Below are 10,396 nucleotides of genomic sequence, written 5' to 3' on the forward strand. Positions count from 1 at the left end.
ATCCCATCCCATCCCATCCCTGCCTGGGCCTCATCCCTAACCCCATCCCCATCCCCATCCCCATCCCATCCTACGCTCACCATGATCCAGGGGTGGTTCATGAACTCCGTTATTGTCATGCGCTGAGTCGGGTCCGTCTTCAGCAGGTTGCGGATCAGTTGCTTAACTGGAAGGGTTTGTGCATGATTGGGCATTAGCAGGTGTCGGGGGGCTCTCCCCCTGCTCCAGCCCAAGCCAGTGGCCCCAAAATTCCTGTCCCCACTGTGCCACAGACTTCACCCTGCCCAAAGCCTTCAGCAAAAGCCTCTCAAGCAAAGAGGCGAAGCTGCTGCATCCCCAAAAGGTGACGCACAACGTGCCCAGGTGCCCCCCTCAGCCTTCGCAGTGCCACTGGACACAGGGCTGACCCCAAAGGGAGACCGCAGCCTGGGAACACGCCATCACAGGGACCATGTTTACCTTCCTCCGACACTTCGGACCATTCGGGGTTGGGAAACTCGTACTGGCCCATTCGGATTCGCTTCTTCATGCCGGGTGAGATGGCCAGGCCATGGTTGGAGTAGAAGGGGGGGTAGCCGCACAGCCTGCACCCGGAGATGTAGCAGAGTCAATGCATCACCACAAAACCCTCCCCAGCAGCACCCATGGGACATGGGGCAGTGCCAGGAACAGGAGCAGCAGAACTGGGAAAGGCTTAGCCTTGTCAGCCTGCCGACAGGCTTGAAAGCCACATCCCCACTTCTGAGCTTGGCAGGGATGGAGATGGGGTACTTACAGAATGTACATGATGACGCCGAGCGACCACATATCACAGGACTTGTCGTACTTCTCCGGGCCCAGCACCTCCGGGGCTTGTAAAGAGAAAACCGGAAGTCCCAGTTAAAGCAGAGTTGCGGCCCATCCTCAATGCACAGCACTCATCTGCACCCAGCACCGCCCCCAGTTTCAAGCCTCCCAGACCAGAGCTGTCCTCAGCACCCCACTGTGGCTGAGGCTCCAGGCTGGATGCAGAGGTGATGGGCTGCGTGTGGCATCATCCAAACCTCCCCGCTCTGCCCTCTAGCCCTGCAAACCTGGAAGCTCAGATCCCCCTTGGGCACTTACCCACGTAGTATGGTGTGTAGCATGGAGTGGCCAAGGAGTTGTGCGTGGTGGTTTCTTTAGCAAAGCCAAAGTCCGTGAGTTTCAGCACAGCGTTGGGCCTTTTGGAGGTGTACAAGAGGTTTTCCGGCTGTGAAAACACAGGGAAGAAGTGAGCAGGACCTGGAGCAGCCTTGCATCGCCATGGGCCATGCGGGGTGTGCAGTGCGGTACCTTCACGTCCCGGTGCGCAATGTTGATCGAGTGCAAGTACTGGATGGCTTCCCCGATGCTCTTCATTATCTCTGATGCCTCTGAAGCAGCAAAAGAAAACCCCACCACAAGCCTTTATAAGCAAATTACAACAAGCACACTGGGTTACTCTACAGATCAGGAGCCAAAGAGCCTGGCTGAGGCCAAAGCAGTTTCCCCTACCCAAAGTCCCCCTTTCCAAGCATGGCTCCCTCCAGCACCCACCCCCAGGTCAGCAGCCTGCAGCAAATGGGAGAGAAACTCCCTGGAGGAGGGAGGGATGGGGCAGGCATCAGTCCCTGACCCCAAAACCCAACTGCAAAAACCCCAAGGAGGAACTTGCTTTGGTTCCAAGCCCCTGGCACCACTAAGGACCCCAAATCTGCAGGGAAACCAGCTGGGAAAGCTGTCCCCTGCGGGATGTGGGGGCAACAGGCTTGGGGTTTGGGTTGTGTGGACACTTTTCCTGGACACAGGAATCGAGGAGATGAGATTCACGAGATGTACGAGAACCATGGGACCTGGTCTCTGTTTTTTTTGGAGGGGGGTGGGTGTTTCTGGAGGTCACTGCAGCTCCTGCCTGTGCTGGAGGGGGATGGACAAGTGAGTGCACAAAGCAGAGCCACTCACACCCATGTTCCTCATTCCCTGAGAGCCAAACCCTGATGGGGATTCAAAGGTGCAACCAAAGACACTCCTGCAAACAGCCAGAAATGGCCCGAAGATGAAACCCCAGGGCCCCACAGGATCCATACCCCGTTCTGTGAAGGCCTGGTCTCCTCTGTCTTGAATCCGGCTGAAGAGTTCCCCACCATCCAAGCTGGAAGAGAAGCAGGAGGCATTAGATGCTGCTCTGCCCATCTCATGCCCTGGCACAAGCAGTACCAAAATCTCTGATGCTCTGAAAGAAACAAGTCCCTTCTCCACCCCAGCCCTTCGCTCGGTGCTTCTGGGCACGGGCGTTTCAGAGCCTCCTCCTTCCAGAAATGAGCAGGGCTGGTGGCAGAGACGCCGGGTGCAAGCGGACGTGGTCTCCCCACCAGCCCACAGAAACACATTTACAGTAAAGACATCAAACATGGCTCGAACGTGGCGAGCACACCCCCATCATGCTTGGCCTCATTTTGCTTGCAAGCCAACCCCCTCGCCGGTGCGCTAACCCCGTCAGAAGTGCTGAGCAAAGATCACAGCACGGGCGAGGTGTCAGCAGCACCAACACGGGCTCAGCAATGGGATGGGGAGGCAGGGACTGAACCCCACTGTAGCAGAGCAAGCCGTCACGTGCAGCACTGGAGAAAGAGCATGGAAACCTTGATGTGGTCTCCTCCCTGGGTACCCTAAGGAAAATCTTGGCTCCCAGAGAGATCAGGGGTGAGATCAGGGGTAGTTCTCTGTGAGAACAGGGATATAACAGCGCTTCCTGTTCCTGCCTTATCTAACTCGAGCAGAAATGGCTCCAGGCTTTCCCAGCGCAGATAGCATCTCCTTGACGTTTGCTGGACATCTGCAATACCAATCGTGCGCAGCTGCCAGGTCCAGGCGAGGAGACACCGTGCTCACGCCAAGGGTCAAACACTGCCTCGTGATGGGCATTACACCCTGAGCATCCCTCGCACAGTGGGGAACTCTCGCAGAGTTGCGCAGCGGGAGCTGTCACCACCCCAGGGACGCATCTCCTACCACTCAGCTGCTGCTTTCTTCCCACACGAGCACGAACCATTCCCCTGCCCAGCTGTCCAGCACCCGGTGCTGTTCTCAGGAGCTTCTTCCCACACAAGAGCAGCTCAGGCGGGCACTGCGCTCCTCACCCCCACTGCCCCCCCAGGGCAACCGACCGGCTTGCCAGAGGAGAGGTTTTGGCAAGAAAGCTGCATCAAATCACAGCTGCGGTTGGGATGTGGTTTCAATACTTTCCCCTTCATTCCTCCTCCTCCCCAGGTTATATCAAACGTCTGCCCCAACCAGAGCCGCTCAACTGCTGCTGCAGGCGGTGCAAAGGCGTCCACAGATGCATCAGCTCGGTGCAGCTGCCCAGCAGACCCCACCACAGGCTGCGGTGCTGTTGGGAACCCACTGAACTACCCCTGCAATCAGTGGCCAAAGCGAGTTTGGTTACGTTCTCTCTGCAGCGAGAACCACAGGCCTGAAGGCTCCCGACAGCCAAGCACATTTTCAGAATGACTCAAAGCCCGCGCGGCCCCGACGTCTCTCCAACGCCAGCCCTGCAGTGCCTTGTCCAGGGCCCGCATCCCCTGGGGTCCCCCTATGGCTCACAGGCTGCATCCCCTAGGGTCCCCAGCACCCAACAGCGGTATAGGAAGGTGCTCACCCCATGGGGCTGTGGGTGCTCCTGCAGGGAGAGCCCACCCATGGCAACGCCACCCAGGACTCACCACTCCATGACGATAAGCAGACACTTTCTTCCCTGGTAGAGGTTCTCGTAGACGTCCATGATGCGGACGATGTGCGCACACTGCGATGCCCTCCAGTGCAGCTCCACTTCCCTGCGGGCCTTGGGGCAGTCCTGCAGCATCTGCGAGACAAGTGAGACCCCGTCAGCCCCGATACCCCTGGGAGAGCCAGGCTGCAGGCACAGCACCCACCCCGAGAGGACGCAGGTGCGAAGGCCAAGCGTGGACGCTCTCTGCGTGCGGCATCGCGCGAGCTCCAGCGCGCTCTGTGCAATGCCTCCATCCCCATCTAGTGAAAAAGGAAGCCGCCCGGCCTCGTCCCCTTCTTGCCCTCCCTTCCAAGTTTGTCACTTCTGTGCCCTCCGAGATGCCTCCTCACTGCCCAGCCTGTGCCACCAAAAAACAGGACGTCCTATTGCATTTATGAGCCAACTTCTGCACACTGGTACCCACCCCTGGGTGCCACCGAGCATCCTCGCCCTCCCCTTTGCAGGCCCCCATTGCTCACCCATCCCTGTACATCAGCCTCACGCTCTGTGGGACCAGCAGCACCCTCCCGCTCTGTGCCCGTACACACAGGTGGGTGCAGGAGCACCCTCACCATAGCCTCAGAGGCCACCAGCACCCAGCCACATGCACCTGGGGAGGGGACAAAGCAAACAGCCAAATATTCCCTGAATAGCAGCTTTTCTCACAGGCAGCAGCAGCTTTTTAATGAGGCCTTGGCCCCTCCCAGAGACAACTCATAGTTCCCAGGTGCAGCAAGGATTTGCTCCTCTGCCACAGACTATTAATTACCATGTATGTCAGGATAAACAACCTTAATTATTATTACTCCTAAATATAGAGCAACAAACGTCTCTATCTTGAGCATATTCATTTTCCTTCCTGTCTCCAGCAGCTCTTGGAGCTGGGCTCAGTGAAACGTCCCAGAGCAGCTCTGCACCTCGACAGGAGCACATGGAAATGCATCCCACCCCAGTGTGCATTGGCAGGAGGCAGCGGGTTTGCTCATTTTACCAAGACAGACACAGAAATGAACTTCTTGCCTCTGGGGATGCTCGGCAAAGGAGAGCACCCAGCCAGCAAGTGGAGGAGCATCAGCCCCTGGATGCTTCGCTGGCCTGGCAGGACCCAAAACGGTGCCCAGTCTGTGACCAGGACCCCTCGGCCACAGAGGCTAAAGGAGGCTGAATAGCTCATCACATAATTACCCTAAAAACCAGATCCTGCTGCAGCCATAAGCAAGCGCAGCGCCACTCCCCAGTAGCCACGCAGGCAGGGAAGGGGCCTGGAGAAAAGCTTGGTTATTTGCAGCTCTGCTCTGAGCAGCCCAGCGTGGGGAGCCAGGAAGCTGAAGAGGGGGAAGAAAAACACCAAACCAATTTGTAATTACGCACTGGGAAAATTGAACAGCAGGAAGCAGACTGTTAACATCATTCTGTGCAAGACAAACAGGAGATGTACAGAAATATATATCCAATTTTAAGAGGTCACTCGGAGAGCTTTTAAAGGAGCTTAAATGTATTTCTAACGAAGAAGGAGGCAGCAGCCTCCATTACCTGTACCAGCACAGCCCTGACGTTTGCTTTTGTACTCAGGCACCCGCAGGCGAGCAAACAGCGGCCCCCGCACTCCCCAAACCCCCGGCTGCATCCAGGCGCACATCCAGCCCTCCTGCAAGCCGGGATGGAGGGGTTGCTCGGCTGGCTGATTAAGCCTCATTAAGGGAAAGTTATGTGGTCCATTTAGGAAATGTTCCCAGTGGCAGCAGCGTTGACAGAGAGCTGGAGGCTGGATGCAATGAGGATGCATGGGGAAGGCCATTACCATGGCCTTACGCAGGGGGATGCGGCGATGCCCAAACCACAGCAGAAGCAACCCTCAGGCCCAGCATCACCCATCGCACCCACGCCACCTCTGTCCTGCCCTCAGTGCAAAGCACCAGCTCCCTGCACCCCATTTGCTCCGGGTCCTGGCAGGGCAAGGGCAGCAGTTCCACCAATTTCTGCTCTGCAGGCAGCAACCGATAGCTTCCCCTCCTGCTCCCTGCTCAGCCACAGCAATGAAACCACCAACGGGTGACATCCTGCCGTGACAAGTGTTGCTCCGGTCACGGGAACATTTGGGTGCATGTGGTAACGCTGCCCAGGTCCCTAATTTAGCTCTGGTATCCAGGGCAGAAAGATTTGTATTTCTTGGCTTCCAATGAGGTGGCTGGAATGGGAAAAGGTTCAGCAAAGCTGAGCTGCCCCCATCCCACCTCAGCTGGGGATACCAGCCTGGAGACGCTGTGCCCTCCCACAGGGGATTTGGTAACCCCACTAATCCAGGGCACAACCCAGAGTTCACCCTTTGCAGAGGGGAGATGGCAGCAGCTGCACAACTCCCTAGAAACACTGACAGCCCATGGCTGCTCGATCCAGATTTTCCATCTCTTATCTCCTGTTGCCTTTGCAAGGGAGGGCTCCTTGGAGATCAGACTTGGCATTATCTCAGACGTGAAGCGCTGCAATACCAAGAGCTTCAGCGCCGGGGCGGCAGCCGAGCCCAGCAGCGGCAGTAACTGGATCCCCAGTTACACAAGTGTCCCCGGGACAGGGCAAGGGCAGCGCTGCGGGGGGGCGCAGCCACCTCCTTTAAGCAAAACAGGGTTTCACGCAAAGAAGTCGCATGCGTTTCCCTTTATTGGGCTTACGTGCTTTAGATGTTCACTTTGCAGTCAGCACAATGTCTCCAAATCTCTTTTCATGGCTCCGTGTCCTGGTGCCCCTGTGGCACCACATGGGACAGGGGACAGCTGGGAGAGCTGTGCCACCCCAGGGCCCTGCACCACCCCATCCCCAATTCCCACTGGGGCACCCATGCGCAGGAAAGAAGGGAGAGCAGGGAAAGGGCCTCCCCACCCTCACCACAATTAGGAAGGAAATTCAGCTTTCGGCTGCATTTCAGCTCTCCTGGCAGCAGTGTGCCACCGCCGAGATTTCGGCAGACGGCGTTTGCTGCCATCCTGTGCCTTGGCTCAGCCCAGCTTCCCCAGGAGCCTCTACACGCTGTGAGAGAAACTAATGATGTGCAAAGCTAAATACACTCATTAGCTGTGACAAACCCCTCAAGCTGAGGGTCCCAAAACGAGGCCCATCAGCAGACAGCACAGCCCAGCCCTGTCCCTATGTGCTCAGGACCTTCACGGCACAGAGATGAGGCTCCAATGGAGCCACGGAGGCTCCAGCCAGCCTCACCATGCTCACCAGAAATGAGCTCCAGCTCAAATAAAAGAGTTGGGAGCTCTGTCCCATTTGCTCAGCAGCACATTGAGCTGAATTATCCCTCCAGCACCTCATGAAGGCGGGAGGGCACAAGGAAGGAAGGAAGATGCCAGAGAAAACATGGGACCAGGAGCCGTTCACGCGCCCACACACGTCCTCCAGCACTGCTGATTCAGCCTTGCCACCTCCTCTGGAGGATGTGCCATGAATCACACCAAGGCAGCTTTACCCAGGATGGTCCCTCCTCTACCAACATGGCAGGAGGTCCCAAACGGCCCTGGAGACCACCACAGCCCCTTGCAAGCCACAAGAACACACTGGGCTGGTTCAGCTGGGCAAGACAGTCCTGCAAGTGAAAATTCACCTTCCACAGGTGACTGCCATGAAAACTGAGGATGAAGCACATACCAGAGCATCGAGCTGTTCTTTTTCCAGGGCTGCCCTGTTTTGCTCTGACTCCACGCTCACCCTGGGCACTCCAGCTGCTCTTGCAGGCAGGGCATTTCTTTTTCTATGTGTATTTTGATGGCATCAGATCCACTCCGGTTCCCAGCAGAGCAGCACAAGCTGTTCACCTGTGCACCCACCACCCCTCCGATAACCTCCTGCACCAGGACCTGCAGGAGCCTGTCCACACACCACAGCACACTCTCAGAATCTATCTGCACCATGGGGGTTAAAATAAACTGCTCTTCAGTTGCAATAAAAATAAATATACAGTGAGGAAAGGCAGGGTGTCACCCTCCCCACTTATACGAGGCAAAGCGGAGCAGAGGTTCCCCTGCCTGGACTGCACACACAGGCTCCAGGTTCCCCTGACCGGGCCAGCACAGAGCACTAAGTATTTTTTCCTAATAAAACAAAAGGGCTTCTTTTCAAAGGATTTGCCTCTTCTCATCTTTCCATGCAAACTTGTTGCCAACCGGCATCAGCTGCTTAATGCGTTCACAGAGCCAGTGCTGGGTGCTTTGCATATGGTGTCCCCACCTCGCAGCACCAGGAAGGAGAGCCCCCATCACCCCCCATGCCCACTCGACAGGCCCAGCACCACAGGACCCGGGTTCACCCAATCCTCTCCTGTGTGTCTGTTTTCTGCCGTTAACACCAGCAGAGTTGGGGGGGCTCACAGGTAAGCACCCCCCAGTCCCGAAGCTGCGCCAGCCTCTGCTGGAGATGGTTTGGAGGGACCAAGCAGAAGGGCATGGGAGCAGCAAAGCTTTGTTCTACTTTTACTGTTTATTAACTACGGAAGAGAAATAAAATCATGAGTCCCAAAGCCCATAAGAGGCATTATGTTGCCAAACACAAGGAATTTCATAGTTCAATCACAATGCAGTAACAATAAAACGTGCGGCACAGGAAACCTCCCCCACATCGTGGTGGCTCTCACATAAACCTTTACATTAACCCCATCCCCACCGCTCACAGCACCTGCGACAGCAGTGCCCAGAGCCGATGGCACCTTCCTAAAAATGGGGATCATTTCTGCTCTGCCCATGCTGACAAAGCTTGGACAGTCCCTGCTCGAGGAGCTTTAAGCCCCAACAGACCAGGCAAAAGCCTCATCCTTACACTCACTTTACCCAGGGAAACCTGGAGAGGTGATGTGTCTGGAGGAGGAGGAGAAGCCACGCACAGGCCCTGCAATGTGCCCCAGCCTGTCATGCCAGGTGACTGTTTAGAAGGGTGGCCGCTGGTCCCGGATGGAGAGGCTTCATCAGAGCCTCACGGTTGGCACGGCAGTACAGGAGCGGCCACCAGCGTCCCACCTCGGGAGGAACAGTGCTGGTGTCATCAGTGATAGGCAGCTGCTGAGGCTTTGAGCGTTCAGGCAGGACGTGAGTGCAGCTGGCTCTGTGCTTTCACAGCTTCGCCCCCCACCACTGTGAACAAAAGGTCATCCTCCACATTCACCTGCCTTGGGGATGATGGAGAGGTTGGAAAAAGCATCCGAGCAAGAGAGAATTATTCAAATTAGAAAGAGCTACAAACAGGGAGCGAGCCTGGAGAGGCAATTCAGGCCGAGCAAATGCAAACTGACACACACGCTCGAGCGGCTCGGCGGCATTCTCCGCATCTGAATTATCAGAGTGCTCGGAGGAAGACCCAGAGACATCACAGGAAAAGCTTCCCGACCGTGCGGCCAGAGACGAGCAATGAGCCAGGCATGAGAAGGCTGCGAGGGGCGAGCTAAAACCCTGCCAGAAGCAGGGCAGAGATGGCGGAGCAGGCAGCCTTGTCTCTGGTGAGCGATTTTGCAATGGGGCACAGGAAGAGGCACATTTTACCCAGGGAAATGCGATTGCACTGCACTTTCACAAGGAGACCCCGCTACACCACGGCCTTGCTCATCCGCAAGGGTTGCACAACCCCCTGTGTCCCCGGTGCCCACGGGTGTCTGTGCTCACTGGGGGATGCTCAGGACCCCCCGCCCTGCAGCACCCTCCTTCCCTAGGGCATCTGCTGAGCATTTCCTCACCCCGCTTCTCCCCTCGACAGATGCAGCAGCTATTCAGCCTTTTCAGGCTGCAACAAAAGCCTCTCCAAGCACACAAAGGAGAGGAGCAGAAGAGAGGCCCAGGCTTAAACTAGAGCCACCTGCCAGGGGCCTGTGCACCCTGCGCAGCCCCACTCTGCACACCCCATCTCCCCGCAGGAAAATTATTCCCGGCACATTGATTTCAAGGAGATGAAGCCCTAAAGTGGACACCCAGGAGCAGCACCTTGGATGCCAACGGAAGGGCCATCAGCATGGTGGGGACATCAGGGATGAGGGCATAAGGAGGGAGCTATAAAACTCATGGGAAAAGTCAAAGCAGGTAAACGGCACCGAGGCGGCAGCACAAAGCATCCCCAGTGACTCACAGCCCCAGCAGCAGAGGATGGAGCAGGTGTTTGATGAAGAGAAACAAATAGTTTTGATATATATGAAGCGAAAGGCAAATAAGAAGCCAGAGGAGGAGCAGGTGTCCTCGCATGAGACACGGCTGCAGATCAGCTCTACACGCAGCCCCGTTACCACAGCCTCTGTGCAAGGCTTCGGGCTGGGGGCAGCTCGTCCTTCCAGCCCCTTCCCACACCACATCCATCGCCACGTTTCCTCCCGGAGGTGCCACACTCGTGAATGGAAAAGTGCACATATGGGCTTTCATGATAGGAAGTGGCTGATATTCGCAGGCATGATTAAGACAGAAGTAAACACCAACGTAAACCATTAACTCAGCACTGCCCTATGGCCTCAGTGCTTCCCTCCCACAGGCACAGCTTTAAAAAACCCCTTATCGCCGCACCCGCACCCCATCATGGCACCGTGCCGCCTCTGTCAGCCCTGCACCACGGCCAGGGGCTTTCCCCTGCACGTCAGACAGACAGACAGACTGGGTC

General features: G+C 56.5%; 1 protein-coding gene across 1 annotated transcript in view; it reads right to left on the reverse strand.

Annotated features, from left to right (window-relative positions):
* The window catches only part of MAPKAPK2 (mitogen-activated protein kinase-activated protein kinase 2), a 4,799-nt gene extending 810 nt beyond the window's left edge, over positions 1-3,989 (reverse strand). The window contains exons 1-8 of the mRNA XM_010183391.1: positions 3,936-3,989; positions 3,726-3,865; positions 2,088-2,152; positions 1,315-1,394; positions 1,105-1,231; positions 776-851; positions 460-584; positions 81-166 (exon numbers count right to left, since the gene is read on the reverse strand). Coding sequence (XP_010181693.1) covers positions 81-166; positions 460-584; positions 776-851; positions 1,105-1,231; positions 1,315-1,394; positions 2,088-2,152; positions 3,726-3,865; positions 3,936-3,989 — 753 coding nt within the window. The remainder of the gene's footprint in view (positions 1-80; positions 167-459; positions 585-775; positions 852-1,104; positions 1,232-1,314; positions 1,395-2,087; positions 2,153-3,725; positions 3,866-3,935) is intronic.
* Between the last annotated feature and the right edge of the window lie 6,407 nt (positions 3,990-10,396).

This window comes from Mesitornis unicolor, unplaced genomic scaffold (assembly GCF_000695765.1).
Source record: "Mesitornis unicolor isolate BGI_N332 unplaced genomic scaffold, ASM69576v1 scaffold33014, whole genome shotgun sequence".
In the NCBI taxonomy this organism is placed as follows: Eukaryota; Metazoa; Chordata; class Aves; order Mesitornithiformes; family Mesitornithidae; genus Mesitornis; species Mesitornis unicolor.